This window comes from Blastocystis hominis, assembly GCF_000151665.1.
Source record: "Blastocystis hominis, Singapore isolate B (sub-type 7) whole genome shotgun sequence assembly, scaffold_15".
Classification (NCBI taxonomy): domain Eukaryota; class Bigyra; order Opalinata; family Blastocystidae; genus Blastocystis; species Blastocystis hominis.
The window spans coordinates 143,197-167,279 of record NW_013171822.1 but is presented as its reverse complement, the minus strand read 5'-3'; the positions used below and the strand labels follow the sequence as shown (position 1 = coordinate 167,279).

Genomic DNA, 24,083 nt, shown 5'->3' with positions numbered 1-24,083 from the left:
GCATCCTTTTTCAAATCGCGTGAAGTCACCGATTTCGCTCCCGTCCGCATCCACCTCGTAATACATCTTCAGTATGCCATTTTGGAATAGGCAAACCTTCCCAGCTCTCGTCAACGTGTATTCATCCTCGTGATCGCCTTGATAATATTGGAGGCTATACTTGCAGCCCCCAATAGTGATTTCCTTTGGTTCACCACGCGTTATGTAACCGTCCAGGAGAAATTCGCTTCCCTTAAGTTCTTGCATTCTACCTATTTATAATCACATATCCTTAGCCTCTACTCTTTGAATCCGTAATTTGTAGCCAAATATAAAGAATTTATGAAGAAAACAGAGAGATCAGTTTGTTTCCGTACACCTAAGTATTCTTCATATTAAAAAATTATGATAGAGTGCTACCATATACACATTGGATCCAAGATTTCCAAGTGAAGTACTCACTTGTGTTTCGCATCATTTTGTTCACATTTTTGTGGTTGAAATAGTTCGGAGGTATAGATATTTATAATATTTATAATATCAGGATTGTTTGGAAACACTCAGAATGGAAAAGTCCATTTTGTTGTCTACTATGTCTGTATAGGTTGTATATTTATGATATCATAGTGAAATCGTGTTATGAAGCAAGGATTTGGTTGCTCACTCCACTTTGTCTAAATAGTCTATATTATCATTATTATTTCGATAATCCAATCTATCCATCCATGATTCTAGCCAAATCATTTTGACTTGGGAATGGTTGGGTTTGAAAGCAATTAAAACTAGTAAAACTAGTAAAACTAGTAAATCGAATGGAATGGAATGGAAATTGGTTTTGATCCAGTGATTTTCACACAAAGAACCTATCTTCGCACATCGTTAACCATTCACTCCATTTTCTATCATTTCCTTATCCTAAACCAACCAACTAACTCTAAATACACTTTCTATCTATCTTTGTTTCAACTATCAACTCACAGCACTCTATTATTATTATCAACTAGAGTCGTTTGGTTCCTCGTTCTGGATTATTCTGTTCATGTTTCTAAATCATTCCAACACCCTACACACTCTAAATCTACATTTTCCTTCCTTCCTAAACACATTTTCGATTCTCATTCAAATCCTACAACGCTTCAACCATTCCACATCTCTACAATTCCATCCATCCATCCATCCATCCATCCATCCATCTTCCAAACCAAACATCGCAACCATTTCTCTTTCTCTTTCTCTCAGCAACTGCCAAATCGGTCTGGATCGTGGAAACGTGGAAACATAGCGACCCACGGCGCACCAGGCGTGATCGACGAGGTGGGCGCGGATGAGCGCGCCGGTCACGTCGTAGGCGAAGAGGAAGCGGAAGCGGAAGCGGAGGCGGAGGGGCTGGGTGACGGAGACCACGGTGGCGTTCTGCGCCCAGTTGGACAGGAAGAGATCCAGAGAGCCCGGTCGACTCTGCACACCTTCGTAGGGAGCCACGGACCCCACCCCATCGCCCACCAGATTCCTGCTCACTCACACCCACACCCACACCCACACCCAGAGCGAACCGGTGAGCGAGGAGGTTGGCTCGCCGTCCACCACCAACACCCAACGAATTCCGACGTGGCCATCGTGGACACTCCGAATTGCCTGCCCATCCACTCGGCACTGCCCACTTCGCTCGGGACGCACTCCAGCGTGTAGGAAGTCGCGGGGATCCCACCCTCCAACACGTCCCACACATCGCGTCCCGCGGGGAACCAGACGGTTCGGCGGAAGGAGGAAGGAGGAAGGAGGAAGGAGGAAGTCGCGGGAGCGCGAAGCTCGCACGTGGCGGTGCAGAGATCATGGAAGGATCCGGTAATCGCCATCGCACAGTCCCACTCAATGCCCTCCGCCTGATTCCACACACACCGCATACAGAACCGCGGGGATCTTCTCTTGGCGGGAGAGATACCCGGTGAACGCGGCCACGCTCAGATAGATGGGCGCGTGCTGCACGCTCTGCACGCTCTGCACGCTCTGCAGGTCCAGGAAGCAGTTCGTGCTGGCGACCCCGCTCTCGCTCTCGCTCTCGCTCTCGCTCTGGATCACGGCCATCGACGCCATCCACGAGCGTCGCACCACGTAGTACCGAATGCTGGCGCCGCCCAGCTCCGCCGGCTCTGCCCACTGCACGCGCAGCGAGGTCGAGGAGAGCGCGGCCACCTCGAGGTTCTGCACCGCGCCGGGCGCGACGACATACGCGGCGAGGGTGATGGGAGAGGAGGCCTCGGAGAGGATGGAGCACGCGGCGGAGCACAGCGCCACGCGCACCCAGTAGGCCACGCACGCATCGAGAGAGAGAGCGAGAGAGAGCTCGGGTTGCTGGACGTCGCCCTCTTGGAGGAGCGCGTCGGCGGCGAAGAGCTGGGAGTGGGAGCCAACCAAGGCCTGCACGAAGAGCTCGCACCACCACCAGACCCAGCGCACCTGCGTGGCTTCGAAGGCGGCAGCAGCACGACGGGCGCGGAGGGAAGCAGGGAGGCAGCAGCACGACGGGGCGGTAGACGGAGAAGGACGCGAAGGCGGACCAGGAGGCGCCCTTGCGGACACGCCAGCTGATGGCCATCACGCTGTTCACAATGGCGCCCGCCACCAACACGGAGCACGTCTCGAAGAACTGGCTCTGCACATTGCTGCCCATCAAGGCCATCCATCGGGGCTTCATCGGAGATGCCACTGCTCCAGGGAACCTCCATCTGCACAGACACGCTGCGCTGCGCTGCGCCTACTCCACTTCCCTCATACCAATCGCGCTCTCCACAATCCGAGCAGGCCACAACCGAACGCCAACCGAACGCCAACCGAACGCCAACCGAACGCCGGCGCGGGTCGAGAAGGTCGCGATGAGGGTTTCCGCGGGGAAGGGGAGGCCGTTTCGGGACACCAACCTGTTGGCATATGATGTAGAGCGTGCGTGCCTTCGCAGAACCGCGGGAAGGAGCCATCGAAGGCGAACGCGAAGGCGAAGGCGAAGGCAATGGTGTAGTCGGAGATGGAGATCGCGGTGAGTGGGATAGGAGAACGTGGCCTCGGCCAATTCAAACACGATGTGGATGTTCATGGGCTCGAATGGGTCGTTCATCACCTCGCCCACGCCCACATTGCTCGTGCAGTACATCGTGGATTGCTTCCCATCTCCCATCGTCCACAGCGCCACGTCCCTCGCCCCATCGCCTGCCACGCAGCGCAGCGCAGCATCGGCAGGATGGGCTGGCAGGAGCCCGTCCCCTATCGATCGATCGATCGATTCCCACTGCTGATAGGCGTTGCACCCATCCGTGATCATGTCCCACTAGTCCACATCGCACTTCGTATCCAACACTTGCCCCAAGTGCTCTTCCGGCTACCCCGCCGCTTCGTCCGCGGGGCACACCACCGCCACGCACCTCACCTCTCTTCCATTCCACCACTTTCCACACGCCCGCACCACGCACACCTCCACCTTCCCATGCTCCACAGACCCACAAATGAAGAACTGCACCGTCTTGGAACTCGCCTGCTCCCACTGGCCATTCCAGTTCACTCGGCTCGCATCAATCAGAGGCGAGGACCGTCCCCACAGCAGTTCGCATACTCCGCCTTCTTGTCCCATTCTCCCAAGTTCCACACACGCTCCGCTTCTACAAACCTACAGCTCTTGCTCCCATAGTTTGCCCTTTCACTCATCGCAAATCCGTTCTCTCTACCACACTCTACCACCTCACAATATGAAAATGAAAATACGAGAAACAGAACAGATATCCTAGGCAAGAACGTCGTGCCTGTACCAGATACCTCCCACGTTGTAAGTTATCTCCATGTATCCGCGGTCCCACATGGCATGAATGGGTTCGCCACGTTGCATAGTTTGAAGTACAGAAATTCCTCACTCGGAACACACTCCACACAGCAAAAATGGAACCAGGGTCCACCACCATTATGGTATTGAATGCGTTCACGATGCATATCTCACACACACAGTTTAGTCAAAGTAACGATAGCGCACACTACACTAGCTTCTTCAAACACACCAACTTGAGGACAGAACCCATCCCAGCTACAATACTTACACTCCCACAACACAACACACAAAAACACATAGAAGTCCGAAAACAAAAGAAAACAAAACAAAAGACAGGGCATACAAGTCCAATTCCAAATTTTGAATACATTCAAACCCAGTAAGACGAAGCTAATAGCTTTTATTGTAAAACAAATGATTTCAAAAATACACAGGAATTGTGCAATTGTGAAAATAGTGTTGAAATTGGGTATGAGTGGAAGAATAGATTTCGAATAGGGAGGGAGTTGTTTTTACTGTGAAGTGGAAGGAGATGAGTGGAAATGGGATATTGTGGAATGAATAGATCGAAGAGTGTTGTTTCCAGTGGAAGTGTTTTGTTTTTCGTTCTATTCATTTGGAATTTTATATAGATGGGATAGAAAGAAATAGGGTATGTAGAAGATGATGATAGGAATGAAAATGGAAAAGCTAGCGATAAGCAGTTTTTGGGTTATCATTTATAGTAATAATATGTGATTTGTGTATAGTAGAATCGAATAGTAGAGTTTGTGAGAAAGGTGGGTGTGTCGTTGAAGAACTGAGCAAAATAATGTAGAATACATAATATATTTTATACGAACAAATAGAGATATATTCATATTCCACTGTTTCTAGGTTTTTGGATAGTTGGTGTGCAGTTTTTGTCGTTTTGATGCACTCTGAACCTATCAGAGTTTATTATATTGCCAGAGAATACTATTCCTTATTCTAATCATATAGTATCCCCCACCTGCCAAATAATGCAGAATATCTCCTATTTAAAGGAAGGATCGAATTGTACACCACTTCAATAGGGATACAAAGTGATTCACAATGTTGTTCTATTACGAGCATGAATAACAATAGTATACATAATACTTGCTGTTTGAGTTGGTTGATGAAAGTGAAATGCTTTGGTTCCCAACTCATTAGGATGAATAGAATTACTCACTAATAGTGATATCAGTATTGTTGTGATAAAGCTGAAATCCATAAGAATGGACTCTATGGGAATGAGTAGTTGTCCAATATCAAGCTGTGAGACATATCTGGCTGATTATTTGTTGGAGACAACAATCAAGCTATTACTTTTCAGATATATAGATAGAAGATAGACATTGATATCTATCTATCTATCTATCTATCTTCTTGAATACCTTACTGAAGTTGTACTTACAAGATATCGTGAATGACACGTACACATTCGAATTCAATCAGATCGGACGGTCATTCGCATCTGTCAGTACCCAGTCAATGGAATCCAAGTTCGATTGTTCAATCACATCGATCGATAGGTTGTCCCAGATGATCATGTTGTTCAGTCCCATCGATACATGAATCAGGTTATCGATCAGCGGACTCTTCAGACCGAATGTTTGAGCATTGGTACTACTGTAAACTCGGATCACACTCGTGCCATTCGTGATGTCGTAGGCTCCTCTGGGAATTAACACCTCGTGTTGGGATGTCCCCGCATCGATTAATATCACTTGATCGGTTGGTACGTTGTGCAACACGAAATCGGTATAGAGTGACACAGACGAGATGGAACATTGATCGAATGACAGAGGATTGTCCAGCTTCACTTCCTTCTTCGTAGTATTACAGAACACTTCCATCATACTGAACTGGTTCATCGGTAGAATTGAGGAAGGCACTTGATCGCACACATCTTCGATCATCAACTGGAGTTCGAATTCGCCGTTCAATCGCATGATATCACCATCCATATCGCGGAACAGGAACATCAATCGATCGAATCGGGTTATCATCAGAATGCAGATGTCTTCCACGGTGCAGAGGTAATCAATCTTGGGATCGTCAATGATCATTGTGGTGAGCAGGTTGTGTTTTGGTTGGCAATCTTCAGATCGGAGGAACGCACGATCGTCGAGTAGACTTGGATCACTTGGCGATTTCGCGTGATATCAATCACGTTCGATCCATAGAACGAAGCGGGTAGAATGACTATTTGTCCTTCCAAACCGAGGATTTCTCGAATATCAGGAGCATTGGTGAAATCGATGGTGTGTGGGGACTGGATATAAATACACCCATAACTCGAAGCCTTCGTAGATATCGAGAACGTAGTATCGGTCATGGTGTTGAGGATAACAATGATTTGACCGATCGTGTAGTATCCAGGAGGAATCGTTAGCTCTTCGTCATTCGAGTTCGTGACCACATTCGTAGAATCCACATTGTTGAACATGACTTGATTGGGTGTGAACAGGACAGTCATGGAAGTGATGTAGAGGTTTTGATACTTAAAAGGTTTGATCCATTCGAACGTATTGTTGCTAGGTGAGCCTTGGATGAGTAAGGGGTAGTGCATGGCTTGCCCCTCTTTACCATAAACAGATGGGGTAAGCAAAACAAGATAAGACTAGATTTTCGCACCATATTTCTTGTGAAGGGTGAAAACTACACATTTTCCAGGGCGAGTAAAAACGACTGATGGAAGATAAAGTCTGAGGAGCGACTTCGCACAGCTAACTCGCAGTTAACGGGATATGAGGGGTGACTTTGGTCGAAAATGGACGAAAGAAATTCGCGCAATAGGAGTCATTGCACAACTATTTCGATTCTTTCCTTTCTTTATCCTTTCTCTTCTTTTTTATCAACAAATCAATTCACGGAGCGAGTAAATGAGTGAATGAGTAAATGAGTAAATGAGAGAATGAGTGAATGAGTGAATGGTTTCGCTTGACAATAATAACAACAATGGATGATTAAATGTGTGGAATGGAATAGAATGGAATGGAGAAGAATATAGTGTAGTAAAAGAACAGCATCGAGACTTCTCAGCGAGTCACCCACACTGGTACTAACTCGACTCGTGATGACTTAGCTTCCTAGATCGGACGGGTTAGGGCGCTTTCCATCAGATATGGCCGTTCTCATTTTACTTCCATTCAATTACCTATTTATACATCACATTCTTATCATCACATACTCGTTCACTCACATTTTTAGAGTTACATTTCTGATTCTTCATCAACTGCAATCGAGAACAAATGATTCCAGTGTTGTGTTTTCAAACAAACAAAAATGCAAACATTCTACACATACATATTTAGTATTTACTTCTTCAAATTCACCAAGAACTTCGAGATTCCTGCATTGTTAGGAACGAAAGTTTTATCACCTTCGTGCCAGTTCGCAGGACAGACTTCTCCGTGTACATCACTGAACTGAAGTCCCTTGATCACACGGATCGTTTCATCCACACTACGACCAACTCCATTATCATTTATATAAATATGACGGATTTTCTGATTCGGATCGATCAAGAACAATCCTCGGAAAGCTTGAGCATAATCCAAACCCGATTTATCTTCATTGTATACTCCATAGTTCTTCATCGTCTCACGAGTCACATCCGAAAGCAACGGAATATTGATAAGACCACCCAGTCCACCCTCAGAACGGGATGCCTTCAACCAACTCAAATGGGTATAAGGAGAATCTCCAGAAATTCCAAGCACCACAGTGTTCACTGCAGCCAACTTGTCCGCAGCATCATTATAAGCAAATATTTCGGTGGGACAAACGAAAGTCCAATCCATGGGATAGAACAACAGAATTACCCACTTTCCCTTGTAGTTATCAAGCGAAATATTGGAAATTGTTTCAGTTCCTTGAGCTCCATTCAAACAAAAGTTGGGAGCAGTTTGACGAATCGTGACGGGCATTTCTTAACTTGAGTAAATATAAATAAAAATAAACAAATAAATAATGAATATTAATGTAGAAAGATGGCTCATTTTTGAACAAAGAAAAGGTTGGAAACAAATGAATGAAACTCCCTTCTTTTCTCGAGGATTGTGAATATACAACAATCGAACAGTTTTTGAATCACTATGTTGAACATTACACATGATACCTGAAGCAAAATTAATGAGTACTTCAGAATTTGATGTTTGGTACTTGAAGATGAATGGAGCGAATATTAAGTTGTTCTGTTGCTTCCAATGTTGTGATGAGATCCAAAAGAAACAATTCCAATATTGTATTGAACCTCTATTACAAAGTTGAGGTAATTCTATTTGTAACTTGTAATTCACAAGTTAAAAAGTTGAAAAATATACTATTGTTCAAATCATAACAGTTACAGTGACTTTCTTATTGCAGATCAACCTTGAGTGTTTCCATTCTAAACGAAATGCGAAGGAATATCACTCTTTTGAAATTTCATTCTCTCCTAATGTATAAACCACACATTTCATATAAATGTGGTTCTAAAGAACAGAGTGAAAATGGAATGAAAGTAAATACACTGACTAGAATATAGGCAAATCACCATATAAAGAGTGAATTCGTAGAATAGGTACAATAATGGGAAACAATTAGATAGACTGCAAGATATAAAGGGAAAGGTATTATAATTTGTTGGTGGGTTACATAACACTTGGAAAGCTAAAGGCAGTGATACTCACTGGCTGTGACGACAGTTTACAATGTTTACAAAGTAAGCACAATGACGAATACACTGTGAAAAAACAGTATGCCCGTTCCAAAATGGAATCCTCAACATATTATACAAAAAAGAAGATGATGGAGCTCAAATAGGCAGAATTATATGATTTGAATAGGGTTCTGTTACTATTGTACAGTCGATTGATTATATTCTGGATCAGCACAATTTCAAACATATAGAAAACCGTGATATTAGTGAGAACAAGAAGGAAAGAGAACCAATAATGACGAGGAATCCAATGGAATGCTTCTTGAGGGGATGTGGAAGGGGAACAAGCTGGTGGAGATCATCCGCAAGATCGAAGGAGCCATTATGATTGAGTTCAAGCGAAGCGGTAACAACACCATCACTTCGAATCGAATTCCCCTCTATGTGGGCGAATTCGTGTATGATGAATCGAAAGAATCGTTTCTTCGAAATGGTCGAGGATACTGGATCGATGAAGAAACTCGGATTGCTACTCGCGAAGTGGAATGGAAAGATGGAGTGGAAGTGAGTGGAAGAGATCTCTATGATGGATGGCATATTCATTCATTCATTCACTCAATATTACTTGTTTATTTAATACTATTGCTATGTTAATCACATTGCATTTCACATTGTTTTGTTGATCAAATAGAAAGCAAGGTTTTCATTCATAGGATTCATGGATTCCATCCATCATATTATTCAATCGATTGTTTTGTTTAATGATACTATGATTCCTATTCACCATTTCAATCTATTACCACATTCCCTTCTCTGCAATATCATTCTTTGTACTCAATATGGATGATCATTGTGACAGAAGAGAATCGAAGTATCAACAGAGAATCAATACAATAAACCGCTTGTCAAATAGAAATGATGGATTTTGTATTCTGCATACTACTGCCATACTCTCTATTACGAATCAAGCCATTCCAACAGGATTCACTATTGTGAGTTCGATTGTTGCAAAACAAGATTAACTACCACATAATTGATATATTTTGAAGAACATATATCCATTCTAGACTTAATAGAACAGCTATTCTGACATGAGAGAGTAAAAATTATGAAAATGCGTAATATTATACAATCAAAGCTATAAGTATCTGAAAAATAACACAAAAATAAATGAATAGATAGAAATGCACCGAAATATAGAGAAATAGGAATGGGTGGAGAAAATGAGGTTTTATTATATGTATTCTCGTTTGTAACACACTAGCCTATCAAATCCATACACAATAATCCATGACGTGTGTTCTATCGAGAAATAATGAGCCAGATCTTGTTTCCAAAAAAACCGTTTTACCATATTTCTTTTCATTTCCATGCAAAACATTGTTGATTTTGTCAATTCCGCTATTAGTAACTATCATATTGATAGTTCCATTATCCAAAATGTGCAGGGATGCTTGGGTAAAGAAATGAAACCAAATGGCTGGATTTCACTCATATTGAGTAATAGAGAATGTGTATTATTGCAATTCGATAATGGAGTATTCATGAATCAAGGATTTATGCTCAATGAGCAGAAAGTGTTGAAAGTGTTTGGAAATCATCAAATTGGTGATATTTCATATAGTGAAGAACAATCCATAGAAGTAGTAGTAGAAGGAATCGTGGATTTGGATCATGGAAGTCGATTTGAAGGATTGATATTGACAGAAAACAAGTTGGGAATTCCATTTGGATATGGTGAATTGTATGAGAAGGATGGATTCTTGATGTACAAGGGCATAATGATCAATTGGAAACGATTTGGATATGGAACGAGTTATCATAATAATGGATGTATTGAATATGAAGGATATTGGTGTGATGATAATCGATATGGAATTGGAAAAGTGTATGATCTATCAGGGATATTATTGAAAGAATGTGAATGGTATAATGGAATTGAATGTGATACTGATGAATATAGAGGAGATGGCTCAGAACCTCTGAATATCGGAATGAAACATTTGAAACTGAGTGACAATTGTGTATTGGTTGATTGGGATGTTTCATTGTTGTATTATTTGGAATCAATCGAAATCGGCAATGATTGTTTTGGATCAGTGAAAACATTCAAAATCGATGGATTGAATCGATTGAAAACGATCAAAATCGGCACGAGATCATTCAATTCCCTCCAATATAGTAGGCAAAATGACTACAGAGAGTTTGCTGTTGTTAATTGTCAATCACTGGAATCTATAGAAATTGAAGAATACAGTTTTTCGGGATATGGAGATAAGTTTGAAGTGAAACATCTTCCTATGTTACAATCAATTAGAATCGGGTCATTTAGACATCAGTCATCTAATTTTGGTTACAGTCCGTTTGTTCTTGAAGGTATTGACAAGGTATAGCAAAATGATCTATAGATCTTCCAGCAATCGAGTCTATTAGTATCGGTAAGGGAACATTTGATTATTCCGAAGAGTATAATCTTTGTCGATTAGACTCTTTAGAGTCTATTGTCATAAGAGGTGATTATTTCAATTATGTGAAAACCTTTAAAATCGACGGACTGGCAAAATTGAAGAGCGTGAAGATAGGCAAGAATTCATTCACCTGGAAAAAGAATTACTACGGAAACGACGAATCGAAATCCTTCCATATTTTGAATTGTGAATCATTGGAATCTATAGAAATTGGTGATTACAGTTTCAGTGATTTTGCTGGAGACTTTGAATTGATGAATCTGCCACAATTACAATCCATTCAAATTGGATCTTTCGATCAAGATTCATATTGCTTTTATTCAAGTTCATTTGTGGTGCACCGTAATGCTGAGAACTAACAAATTAGTGTTTAGATTTGCCAAATCTGCAATCTGTCGTACTTGGAAGCAAAGTCTTTTATTGTGCTAAGTCAATTATATTTGAAGGTATTGAACCAAATGGCTATCATGGTAATAATATATAGATCTCCCGTCTTTGGAGACTATTGAGCTTGGCTATGGAGCACTTTTCGGTAACTATACCGATGATCAGAATGTGTTAGTTATGCGAAGTATTGCTTGCTATTATTGATATAGAATATAAAATAGACCTGCCTCAATTGAAGATTATTAACTCTGAGGGAGGAAGCCTGCGAAACCCTCTTGAGGTTACTTTAGAAAGTAATGGTCTGGTGTAGAGATTTTATAATAGATATTCCTAAACTACAAAGTGTAACATTAGAATGCTCATTTCAAAGAGTAAAAACAAAGTCAGTATTGAGTACTTTTATTCAGTGTTTTTATTTTATTCAATTGTAGATGTTGCGCCTGCGCTATCTGACTGCCTGATACTAGATAAGTAACAATTAAAAGAGAACAATGTCTTTTTTGTATGGACTATTATGAAGTAGCTCTGCTTGTTTCATACTCTCTATTAAACGTAAATTAAATAATATCATCAATATCCCAAACCTTCCCTTTCAGAACTTGGCTAAAACATTCCGGTAATGTACCAAAGGTGATTCATCTAAAGATGAAACATTTTCGAACTTATTATTCCCACTTCTACGATATAGTGATATGTTTTACTCGCATACTATGTTACTATGACTATTCCATCTCTTCCACAATACCTTCATACTGTTTTCAATTGATTCCTTGCTCTTTTTTGAGGTTTTGATAAACACTTTGACGCGAGGATCTATTACGGTTTGTCTTGAATTTCTTGTTGTGTTTGGTAAAGGTGCACTTTCGACTTAAAGCACTATTATGTATTTATAGCACGATTTGCTCTTTAGTTGTTTATTTTTGATTTTTAAGACACAGTATTATTCTCATTGAAACTCGTTTATTTAGGATACAATCCATTTTCCCTCCTTGTTCTAAGTTTTCATTCTCTACTGTATTTTTATTTGTCTACTTCCTCTCATTTCGTAATCGATATTCTTTAATGAAAAGGAATTCATGCGCAGAGTTCTATTCCGAAACCACTGCAAAAATACCAAGAATGAGTATAATCAGGCAAATTCTTCCAGTGATTCACTACAGATACAGTATTGGAGATGTTGTGCTAATTCCATCAAAGAACTTGTTTGTAAATCTTAATAAGTCCTTAAAACCGGATGGTGATGGTGTCTTTTATGAGGACGACTCCATTATACAAATGAGTTGGAAGGATGGAGTTTTGAATGGAGAAATGTTTGTTGTTGATAAGAAGCGCCATTCTCTTATTGGAATCTACAATGTGGTGAATAATGTTGTAGTTAGTGTTTTTGACGGTGTCAACCTTCAAGACGACATATTAGATTTGTCAGACAAGGGAGATAGATGGGAGGGGAAGGTTTATTGTGGAGAAGCTTGCGGATGGGGAAGTCTTTACAATGAAAAAGGGGAATTGGTATATACTGGCTTTCGATATGGCAGTAGAAATATATGCTATGGGATAACCTACCATTATTGTAGTGATATTCCTATGTATGATGGGATGTTACACAATGATGTGCGTTATGGAGTGGGAAGAGTTTTGGCAAGGAATCAGTCAGTGGTGTATGATGGGTATTGGCTAAATAATTGCCATTTAGAAACGTCTGTGGTTTATAATGCTCGATCTGATAAGCATCCTATAACGCCAATGACAAAGAAATTGACATTTCCGAGCGAAACTGTATATTTGTTCGGGGATGTTGATCTTTCTTGGTTGTTTCAATTAAAAGAATTGCATGTGAAGCAAAATTCTTTTTTCCTTTCACCGTCAAACTCGCTTTTTTCCCTAGCAATTCAACAGTTGAATGCTCTTGAATGGATTCGAATCGAATCGAATTCGTTTCAAAAAATCAACACTGTTTCGATTTCAAGTTTGTGCTTAATCACTTTCTAACTCTCTAGAATTGCCAAATTTAAAATCTCTATTTATTGGAGCATCTTGCTTTTCCGAATGTGAATGTCTTCTTCTGAGTGGTATTTCTCGTTTGCATTTGTGTCCATAGAACTACCGGATATTAAGCAGATCGTCTTTGAAAACGCCTGTTTCCATCACGTAAAGAACGTCAAAATCCAATGTTCCATTGCGAAGTTTGATTCATGATAGTTATGTCTTCTCTCCATTCTCTCTCTTTTGGTGATAACTCTTTTCAAGGAATGACGGGATGGAACGGCTCGTTGTGCCTTGTGTTTCTACCCAATCTTCAGAATGTAGCATTTGGATCTTTTTGTTTTGCTAATTTCTCCACGGTCTTCATTCGAAGTGGGAGTCATATGGCGAATTTGACTTGTAGGAATATGTAACGTACCTTTTCCAAATATTCAGTTTCGTTCTGTGCCTTTTTCGAAGTATACCTCGATCCGGTGTGAAGGTAGATATGCGTATGCTTTTAAGAAGTAGAAAGCGATTATTTTTTGCAGTGCCTTCATAGAATTATGTGAGACTTTAAACATGTTTGTTAAAAAATAAGGATACGAATTGTGCCCATTCCATTTCTGTTTTTATCTTACACTTGGTTTTCGACTATTGACAGAATGTCGTCAGAACAGTTTGTCTGTGACGACTATGACTGCATTGGTGGAGAAGGGTGGTATTTTGTTTGTAATTTTGAGATAACATTATTTCTAGGAGCGGTGCTCTACAAACTTTATATTGTCTGTAGTAGAAAGAATATTCTCAGACACTCCACCACTTGCAGCTCCTTTTCGTGAGGGATGCTCGATTCACCTTGCCAACGAGCAAAAATTGCGCTTGCCTGAAAATGAACGGAAGGAATGTAGATTTTCCACGAATTCTCCTCTCACCAATTAGATTATGAAAGTATCAAGAATTTTGTACTGAAGGCAAGTTCAGGTATTCTTCGCCAAAAGGACGACAGCAAGTATGAACTGTCCTCTTTTCAAGTCGTTATTTTCCACTATTTTACCTTAGGAATTATCGATGCTCGTTCATATCTCCACTCCCTACGAAGAAACATTTATTCGTCGTAATGCGGTCTTAAAATTTCTGCAGCGGTTTTTCTTCTTTCTCCGTATGATTTTCAGCATTCTCCGCTCTGCTCAGGTCCATCGCGCGTCTCTACGACCCGCCTATCCTGGAAGCCTCACGGCATGTACCTGCGGGTACTTTTCAACTTCCTTTTCTCATCAGAAACGCCTGTCACCTCGAGTTCTGTCCGATGCACGACATCTACGACGACGAAAAGGCCTGTACGTCTCGAAATGGAGAATGACCGCGCAGTTTTGTACCCTCCTTTGGAGCCAGGCGATCGCGTGGTTCGCGGTCCGGACTGGATGTGGGGAAACCAAGACGGGAACGCGGAAGGCACCGTGATTCGTCGGAAAGAATGGAAAGGAATGAAGGACATGGGAGTGGGGCAGGCGAGTGGCTTCGAACTAGATCACGGTGCATTGGGATAACGGCGGACACAACGCGTATCGCTATGGATACGAGAACTGTTTCGATGTCGTGGAGGTCAATCCGATGTTGAAGGACTCGTACGTGCCGCTGGGCGGGTTTTTGGACTGTGCGGAGAGTAGAGCGACAAGCGAAGGAGTCAAATGTAGCGTTTTGGAGTCGGTATGTGACGCATTATCTGTGTGGAAAGTCGCTGCGAGGCAAGCGAGCGCTCTTTCAGTTTCTTTCCAAGGAACAACTCGCGAATTTGTTACCCGATTTCGATGCGTTGGCGCCGGTGGATGGTATCGTTCAAACCCCGATCACTCCAAAATAGAAGCCTTCGCAGGGAAATCGCTTCTCTCCATCGAGAAAATCGTGAATTTCGTGGAAACCGAGTTTCTCTCGTTTCTCCAAAACCGCAAAAAGCTGAACAACGCGTATTCGCCGAGCACTTTGAGTTATCTTCTGCTTCACTCCGTTTTGTTTCCCTTTCAAATCTATCTGCTCTCGCAAGCAGTCGGCGATACGTCCTGTCAGCGAACCGAATCGCTGATTCTAGAAGGCTATCTGATGCAGCTGCTCAGCTCCAGTGTTCGCATTCTGTCGTGTGTGATCGCGACGATTTCTGAATCCCCTTCAACCCAAGCGATTGTGATGACGTCGTTGAATGAAACGGTGCTGGGCGTGTTGTTTATGCATTTGTTGTCGATGCTGTATTTGGAGGAGTTCTGCCACCACATTGCGAGCAGTTTAAGAAGCGATCTGCACGAAATGACGTTGCTGTGGTGTCGATTGATGTCGGCGATTCACGTGTCGAAGTCGCTGCAGCAGACGAAGGACGATTTGCTGGTGAAATCGGTGTATCAGAAGGAATACACGACGGTGCCTGCGTCGTTGGCGTGGCACGTGACGTTGTTTCATTTGTTGATTTCGACGGATACGAAGTATCACTTTTCGTGCTATCATTTCAACTATGTGGAGGGAAGGGATGATTTTTGCTGTCTGTTGGAGAGTTATTTGTTTAGTGGGGGATTAATGTAGGTAAACAAATGGAATGAATGAATTGAATTGAATGAGTCATTGAATGAAATGAATGAATTGAATGAATTGAATGAATCATTTCGATTTATTTCGGTTGATTCATATCATCATTTTCTCATTAATGATCTATTCACCCATTTCATTCTTGATTCAATATCTCTCTTTCTTGTTTCATTGCCGTTTCTAACCTCTTTTAGATCCAGCCGAAAAGCCACATTTCTCGATTCCATCTTCGAAAACGAACTCAGCGAATTCGATTCCATTCACGACTGGATGGATTCCCACTTCCCTGAGCCCGCGTGGAAACGAAAGCGGCAACCCATCAACGTCAATTTAGAACTCAAACTCTTCTGCGCTCTCGTTCATCTCTTCAAATACGACAAACTGCTAATCGAAGCCTACCGATCTCTCAGCGAGGGACACACTCCCAACGTCCCAAAACAGCTCGAATTCCTCTGGAGACCCGTCATTTCCTTCCGAGAACACTGTAGAAGGAAGAAGCAGGAGTTCTGCGCCCACTCCAGTATCAACTATAACTTCGCAGCTTCGCAGACAGTCACTGCGTTTCGACATAACAGCGTTTCCTCGCTCGGTCGATCCGAAAGCGCGCGACTTCGCCTCGATTCGCAGTTCCAAGAAGCCAATCTCAGCTCGCTTCCTTCCGAACGACGCCTTCAATTGCGTCGCATTATGAGTTTCGTAGACGATGAGGAGCCATTGCGACCCGCGAAATCGTCCACTGAATTGAAGTCGAAAGTGCTGCTGCGATCGCCTTTGGTGAAAGACAGTCCGATGGCTGGGAATCTGGATCGAAACGAAGAGCGCGATTTGGTTTATATGATGACGTATGAAGATTATGCCACGCTTTTACTTCAAAAACTGGAATTGCTGATGGAGTTAAATCCGCCTTGGGATCTCAATGAAGAAACCAAACGTGGAAACGGAGAAAACGAAACGCTGGTGAATGGGAGAGAGAAGATTTTGGCGTCGCTGCGAAAGAACAGCTCGTTGATGATCGAAGAGAAGGGAAGCATTCCCGAGACAATCGAAGAACTGCTTCTGAGTTGTGTGTATAAGTATCTGTACATCAATACGACGGTTTCGGTGAAGCATTTGAAAGAGAGTTTGATTCGACGGACGAACAATGCGATGAATAAGCGTCGAATCTTCACCGAGGGCATTCAATTTATGCAACAAATCGCCGAATTCCCGCAAGCCAGTCGTCTGTTTTTGCTCGGCATCTTTCACGAAATGACGGTGTTTTCGAACCGTTTTGTGGGCGGATATCACACAGGACGACGGAGACGCGAAGGAAGCTACGGAATTGATTATTTGGAAAACTGCGAAGGCGCGTCGCATGACGTGATGAGGCAATTAATCGAATCGTTACAGCAATTCTGTGAATATTTGAAAGAAGAATTTGGAAAATGCGTGGATCAATTGCAGTGGCATTTAGGCGGTGCGATTCTCTGGTTCTTGTCCACCATCGCATCGCCAAAACTCCCCTACTTTGCAGTGCAGTTGGATTTGTTGTCCTCTCTCGAATCCAACATGTGGAAGCTCTGCAAATGGTACGAAATGGCCAACGATTATTCGAAAGACCTTCTCATTTCTCCGGGGATTTTCTGGGACGCGTTATCGCAGTCTCCCATCTCGCTTTCGTCCTCTCATTTCCACAAAATGTTCCGCGAAATCCAAGAAAACAGCACCTACGTCAACATCCACGATTCCTTTCCCGGCATTTTCCCCGCGGCTGTCTTGTCATTGGCCAATCAGATCCGTCTCGCCTATACCATTCTGCTGATCCAGCAGTTCTCGGATTCGGTGTCGCGTTCGCGATTGAGTCCAGCCCAAAACAAAGAAACGCTTTACAACTGGACGCTTACCGACGTCTCGAATCTTTTCATTCGGCAAAGCGTGCCGTATCTCTACACCACGCAGCAGATCTTCGATCAGTTCGCTCGGTTCTTCGCGCGAATGCAGCGTGTGATGCGAGAGCGATGCGCAGCGTGGCAGCCGTACGCTCCGATTAGTTATAACGCGAACAATACGATCGGAAACCCTTACACGTGTGTTAAGAAATACGATGAGAAAAACATTATGCGCGGAATGATCGCGACGGACATGCTCATCTCCGCCGCGGAAGGCGTGATCAGTTCCTATCTCGCGTTGATGCTGTTCATCTCGCGGACACGTGCTTCGGCCGTGCTTCCCTGGAAAGAATACGGCAATCGCGTCTGGGAGATGGTTTACTACTCGCCTCGCCATCAGAAGCTCGCAACGATGCTACTGCAATACATTATCCCCACCACGGATTTCATTCCGCCCGTGTTCGAATCGCCACATTGCTCGTTTTCGGAAGTCCCAACCGGCACTCCGGAAACCGAATCGATTCGAAAGAACCCGCTCTTGCAGCCTCCTTATTTCCCTCAATCCGAGCCCATTTCCGAAGCCAAGCGCGAAGCGTTCATTTACTTTTTATTACATCTCGTGTCGCACAGCGATAGCTGTCCCGGCGCGATGGTCGGCGAGCGAACGTCCTGCGCGTTGTGCTGTGCGTTCTTCCCATTCATCTACAACACGCTCTGTCCTTCCTCTCCCGCCTATTCCATCCCCGCCAAAGCGTCCTATCTCGAAGAAGTGCTGATCACGCGGCAGCAAATCTTCGTGGGGCTCTGCGCCATGTACATCCGACCCGACGGGCAGACCGCCTCGTTCTGCTCGCTCGTCTTCGCGGAGGAAGTCGCGTATTTGCTCCGTGTGCTCATGCGCCAATCGGTTTGGCGTGGACTGACCATCCGCGTGTTCCAGAACATTCTCGACTTCGCGGCGTCGCAACTCGAAGAAGAAGAAAGAACAGGACAGACGATGGGGGCTGCGTTGGGTTTCCACGCGATGCTGCGGAGCCGAACGCCCTGGTTCTGCATGGCAACCGCGGTTTTGAAGGTCTTGGGGGCGATTACCCCGCGGTTATACGCGGGATGTCGAATCCGAATCCACGAATTTTTAATGGAGGGAGAGAACGACATCTCGACGCTGATCCACACGGCGTATCAAAGCCAGGGAACCGGCTCGATCATCAAATACCACCGGTCGATGGGCGAGGCGTTGGTGCTGCTGGACAAAATCGAAACGCCTCGGTACATCAACAATTACGTGTTCGATGTGGTGGATCGAATCGAGCCTCCGCACGACGAAGGCGATCAGTTCAAGCAGCTTTTGACCCCGATTCAGCGAATCATCCAGCGCGTCCAGCTGAACGCCGAGCTGTTTTCGCTTCCATCCGCCGAAATGCACTTCTTCAACACGTCCGATCTTCAGCTTTCGCCCTCCGAGCTGCAGAACGTCATTCTCTTCCTCTACTGCGTGCGTTGCACCAACCATCTCGTCATTTCCAACAACTCGTTGGTTCGCTGTCTTCGCACGGAAACCATCTCGCGCCTCATCCAAATCGCCGTTCAGCCGCTTCCCTGCAACGTTTCCTTCAACACGCTGATCGTTCGTCAATACTTCAACTGGTTCATCGAGTATCTCATCGATACGTACGTCGGCTCGGCTCGCTTGTTGCCGATGGAGCTGCAGAATGAAGAGGACGGCGAAGTGCTGCGAGGCCGCGAACGCGTCGATCCGCAGTTTGGATTCAACAAAGAATACGACGAGGAAGTTTTAATGATGGAAGAACCCGAAGGACCGAAGGTGGTTCGCAACGAAAAACGAATGAAGGCCGCGGAAGAACTCGCAGCGTTGTGTCGCGTCGATGTGAATGTCGCGTATGCCGTGCTATTGGTACGTTCCAGTAAAAACGAATCTCTCATCTGTAGCACATGAACGACGAAGAAACCGGCGCGTTTAATTATCTAACCGAGAATCCTCCGTCCGTTCTGCAGGATCTTGCCAGTCCGTTGCAGATCCCAGAAGACGAACTGACCAATCAGGACGATGCGATTCTCGCGGATATGGAGCTCGGAATCCGCGAGCAGCTGATCAGCAATGAAACTCCCGAAACGGCCATTACGGAAGAAACGCTTCGCTCGGTGATTCCTTCCTTCACGCGATTGCAGCGATTCAATCCGTCGCAACTGCAGAACATGAACAGTGTCATCGGCGTTGTGGCGTCGGTAACTCCGAAAAGCGTTCTGTATTCCCCCATCCCCGAAACCGGCGTGATAACCGCGATTACGCCGAGAAAAGTAACGCTGAGTCAGTTAAATTCGGACAGTGGGATTCTGCAGGAGAAGATCTTTCCGATGGAGAGCGTGGCGCTTCACAAAGATCGTCTTTTGTATTATATTGGGAACGTGAAATTGCTTCGCGGCACGACGGGTCGAATCTGCACGGTGTTGGCGATGAAGTACATCCGCGAATTGTTCATTTGCTTGCTGTACTACGCGCAGTGCAACGAGCTGGACGTGCTGGAGGCCTGGCCGCTGTCGTGCGACGATTTGGTTCGACTGACGAAGTACACGTTCGTCTCCAACGCGAACAATCGAATCCTGAATCCGTCCAAGCAAAATCAAGTCACGCTCGTGAGCTGCCTGTTCCGAATTCTCAAACTCTCGCTCAAGAAACTCTCCCAGTCGTCCTCGAAAGCCCCGCAGTTGATGAAATCGCTCACAGTGGGCGTCTGGACCGATTCTGCGTCGCTCCTCTCCCCCATCACGCCCTTCTCGCCATCCACCTCGTCGAGCAGCAATCTTCTTCTCCCCAAAAAACACTCCCAGCGCACCTCTTCGATCCAATTCATGGACGACGAGATGAAAATGCTCTCCGTGTCGTCGCTCCACCCGCTCTTCGACCGCAACAAATACGAAGATCAAGTCATTCTGCCCGGTGTCGAAGGGCTCCGCGTTGTCTTCGATCGGCGATGCAAGCTCGACGCCTCCAACGCCGTTCTGACGTTCTTCCGCGACGAAAACCACGCGGAGGTCATCGCGAAATTTACGGGCGATTCGACGACGTTCTGCCCCTTCACGATCCGCGGGAATGAGCTTCGCTATCAGTTCGAATCGACCGCGAAAGCGGTTCCCACCTGGGGCTACGCGTTTATGATCCAGCCGTTCGAGCACGTGCGTTGGATTGGAGACAGCGACGTGCTTCAGAGCTCCTGCTTCGACTGGAACTGCTTCGCGTTGGAGCTGGCGATGGAGATCTGCAAGGCCAAAATCGTGTCCAACACGCAGTTCTTCAAGACCGTAATGCGAAATCTGATTGGCTATCTGCGGAGCATCGGCATGCCCTTCAAATCGCGCGTGATCGAGCTGCTCATCCGCCTCCTCTATTCCTCCCACATCGCCATGAGCGATCTGCCCAACGTCGAGGGAATGTACTCCATCGTCCTTCGCTACTGCGAGGAAATCAACGCCGAGACCGTCGTTCCCGTCCAGCTCCCGCTTCTCATCGAGTTCTTGGCGTCCTACGCGAACGCTCGGCAGCTCAAAACGCTCTCCATCCCCGACGACCCCGCCGTTCTGCCTCCCTTCTGCGAGTCCGTTCCGCCCTTGGAAGACTCGCTCCGCACCGCCATCGATTCGGTTTATCTCTTAACGCGCTGCCTCTACTGCCAAACCATTCCGCCCGCGCCGTTTCTCCAGCAGTTTCTCCAGCTATCGGGGAAACCGTGGAACCAGCCGAACTTCGAGCAGATCGTGCAGTGTTTCCGCAGGTTCACGCGACGTTTGGACTTGTCGTTGATCAGCGCGTTGGAGCAGCGCTGCGCGAAGGACCACGCGACGATGCTGACGTTTCCGCTCACCGATTTCGCGCTCACCGACGACGATAAAGCGCGCTATTACGGACTGAATTCGTTCTCTCCGCAGGAAATCCGCATGCGATTAGCGTTCATTCAGTTCTTCAACGCGCAGCTGCAGCGCGTCGTGCATTTAATCGAGCTCGGCTCGCCCTGGGAGGACGGAATCAACACGTTAGGAAAGCTCCTCGGAGGGTTGACCGGGTATATTTTCCCCGCGGTGAAGGAAAACGCGCTGGAAGTGTCGATTCTGCAGACGACCTACCACGGAAAAGACTGCTATCCGGTGGTGGAGCTGGACAATCGCCGCGCGTTTACCGAGTTGGAGCGAAGCGAAATGGCGGGCGACGCCGAATTCGACGAAGAAGCGCGGAACGCGATCACGTCGCAGTGCACGTTCGCTCAGTTATTCAGACAGACACGCAAGTTTAAAGTGGATGTTTTGCGCGCGAAACTGGATTCCCGCGAACGGTTGTTGGCGGTGAAGTACAAGGGGGAGCAGGGCTTGGACTGGGGCGGGATTTACCGCGACATGATGGAGCGATGCATCGAAGATTTGTTTTCGGATCGGATCGATTTGTTCATTCCGAGTCCCAACGCGCAGAACGAAGAGAAAAACGAGGACGTGACGTTCGTGCCGAACCCCAAATACCGCGAGAGCAGCGACGCGTTAGCGATGTACAGCTTCGTGGGGAATCTGATCGGGATCTCCATCCGAACGAAGCAGTTGATGTCCTTCGAGCTCTGCAGCGCGATCTGGAAAACGATCGTCGGCGACGCGGTGACCAGCGAAGACGTCGAGAGCGTCGATCGCACTTTTATCAACACGCTGAACCAGGTGCGCGACTTCGAAGAGAGCGGAGACCCCGAAGACTTCCAGTATCTCTTCGGATTGACCTTTTCCGTGCTCGATTCCGCGGGGAACGAGGTGGAATTGATCCCCAGCGGCACGCAGGTGAGCGTTTCCTTCGAGAACCGCGAGAAATACGTGCAGTTGGCGCTGGATTATCGGCTGAATGAGTGGAAGCAGGCCGCGGAGGCGATCGCGTCGGGGGTCTACGCGCTGGTTCCGCAGCGCGCCTTGTCGCTTTTCACGTGGGAGCAATTGGAACGGACCGTGCAGGGCGTTCCGGAAGTAGAAACGTGGAAACGGAGTAACGTGTAGGTTTCGGTGGAAGTGTTGAAGCAGCACACGGTGTATATTGGATGGACGGAGGAGCACGAAGTGGTGCAGCGATTCTGGCGCGTGATGAAAGAGCTGGGGAACAAGGATCGAAGCTCCTTCTTGCGGTTTGTGTGGGGCCGATCGCGCCTGCCCAAGGTGGTGTGGCCGCGGCCGTTCAAGCTGAATCACAGCGAGGCGGGGAACGATCGATTGCCTATCGCGCATACGTGCTTCTTCCAGCTGGATTTGCCGCAGTACTCGACGGATGCGATCATGCGGGAGCGATTGCTGGTGGCGATTCATTTCGGAGCGGGAGAGTTTTTATTGCGATAACGAAATCAATAGGATGTGTGATGGATTGTTTGTTTGAGAAACAAGGAATCAATGGGTGGGTGTTGGATATTTTGAGGGTTGAGTAATTAAAGGGATTCAATAGGTGGGTATTAGAGATATTCAATGCATTGAGGAACAAGAAAACAGTGGATCTATTTTACCTGTTTGTTTGTTTGTTTGTTTGTTTGTTTGTTTGTTTGTTTGTTTGTTTGTTTTAGAAACAAAGAAAGCACAAGATATATGATTCACACCGTTAATAAATTCGTTCAAAAAACAACGAAATCACTGGAAGAGAGAACTGAAATATTGTACATATTGCTTGCTTACATTCTTCGCCAATGAAACGATCCTCACCAAATGGAATCGCCGATCCAATTCAGCGCGTCGCGTGCTCGCCTTGCATCTTCGCTTCACGCGCCTCCCCTCATTCCTACATCGCATAGAGCAGCTTCACACTGGCTTCTTGAGACACATGCTTCCCATTCGAAATGTTCTGCGCCACTTTCGCGACAAATGCGTCGTTCGTCGAGAGCGTCTACCCCTCATCCGCTTTCAAATCGCCCACCGCATGAATTCCAGGAAGCGAATGAATGAATTTCATGATCGCGTAAAGGTTGTTGTCGTTGTTGCTATCCGAATTTGCGATGTAGCAGTTGCTCAGCGTCGTGAGATAATTCGATTTCAGCAGCAAATGCTCGAGATACTCGTTCTCCACAGCCGCAAATCGCGTTAAAAGCAGCAAAATATCCGACTATTCGATGAGTCAAAGCCAGAAAACCAACGCAAAACGCAGGATTCGAAATGTTTTGAAGCAGAGTGCTGAAGCAATTTTGGTTCTTGTAGAATTGGAGAAGCTCTTGACGATACTGCGATTTCTGAAGACTGGTTTCGCCGATAAATAAAAGGAGTTTCAACGCTTTCTAGTGATGAAATGCTTCCAAACGTGGAAACCGTGGAAATGGCGGCGTTTTTGTGCTTCAATAAAGGAAAAAGAATGGAAACGAGATCGGTGT

General features: G+C 45.5%; 5 protein-coding genes; 4 read left to right on the top strand and 1 right to left on the bottom strand.

Moving 5' to 3' along the window:
• Positions 1 to 7,082: 7,082 nt before the first annotated feature.
• On the bottom strand, positions 7,083 to 7,725 carry GSBLH_T00001965001 (uncharacterized protein; the record flags this gene model as incomplete). XM_013040458.1 has 1 exon in its annotated part: positions 7,083 to 7,725. One exon carries the CDS (start codon positions 7,723 to 7,725, stop codon positions 7,114 to 7,116), a length of 612 nt encoding a protein of 203 aa, XP_012895912.1. The 3' UTR covers positions 7,083 to 7,113.
• A 1,097-nt stretch (positions 7,726 to 8,822) lies between these two features.
• GSBLH_T00001964001 (uncharacterized protein) lies at positions 8,823 to 9,092 on the top strand (the record flags this gene model as incomplete). Its single annotated transcript, XM_013040457.1, has 1 exon — positions 8,823 to 9,092. The coding sequence occupies one exon, from the start codon at positions 8,823 to 8,825 to the stop codon at positions 9,090 to 9,092; it is 270 nt and encodes an 89-aa protein (XP_012895911.1).
• Positions 9,093 to 9,904: 812 nt separating this feature from the next.
• On the top strand, positions 9,905 to 10,831 carry GSBLH_T00001963001 (uncharacterized protein; the record flags this gene model as incomplete). Its single annotated transcript, XM_013040456.1, has 1 exon — positions 9,905 to 10,831. The coding sequence occupies one exon, from the start codon at positions 9,905 to 9,907 to the stop codon at positions 10,829 to 10,831; it is 927 nt and encodes a 308-aa protein (XP_012895910.1).
• A 3,776-nt stretch (positions 10,832 to 14,607) lies between these two features.
• Positions 14,608 to 15,119, top strand: GSBLH_T00007052001 (uncharacterized protein; the record flags this gene model as incomplete). Its single annotated transcript, XM_013040455.1, is given in 3 exon segments — positions 14,608 to 14,757; positions 14,786 to 14,921; positions 14,926 to 15,119. Coding segments are annotated over 3 exon segments (480 nt in total).
• Positions 15,120 to 16,099: 980 nt separating this feature from the next.
• Positions 16,100 to 23,070, top strand: GSBLH_T00001962001 (uncharacterized protein; the record flags this gene model as incomplete). Its single annotated transcript, XM_013040454.1, has 3 exons — positions 16,100 to 19,612; positions 19,648 to 22,707; positions 22,738 to 23,070. The coding sequence occupies 3 exons, from the start codon at positions 16,100 to 16,102 to the stop codon at positions 23,068 to 23,070; spliced, it is 6,906 nt and encodes a 2,301-aa protein (XP_012895908.1).
• Positions 23,071 to 24,083: the final 1,013 nt, after the last annotated feature.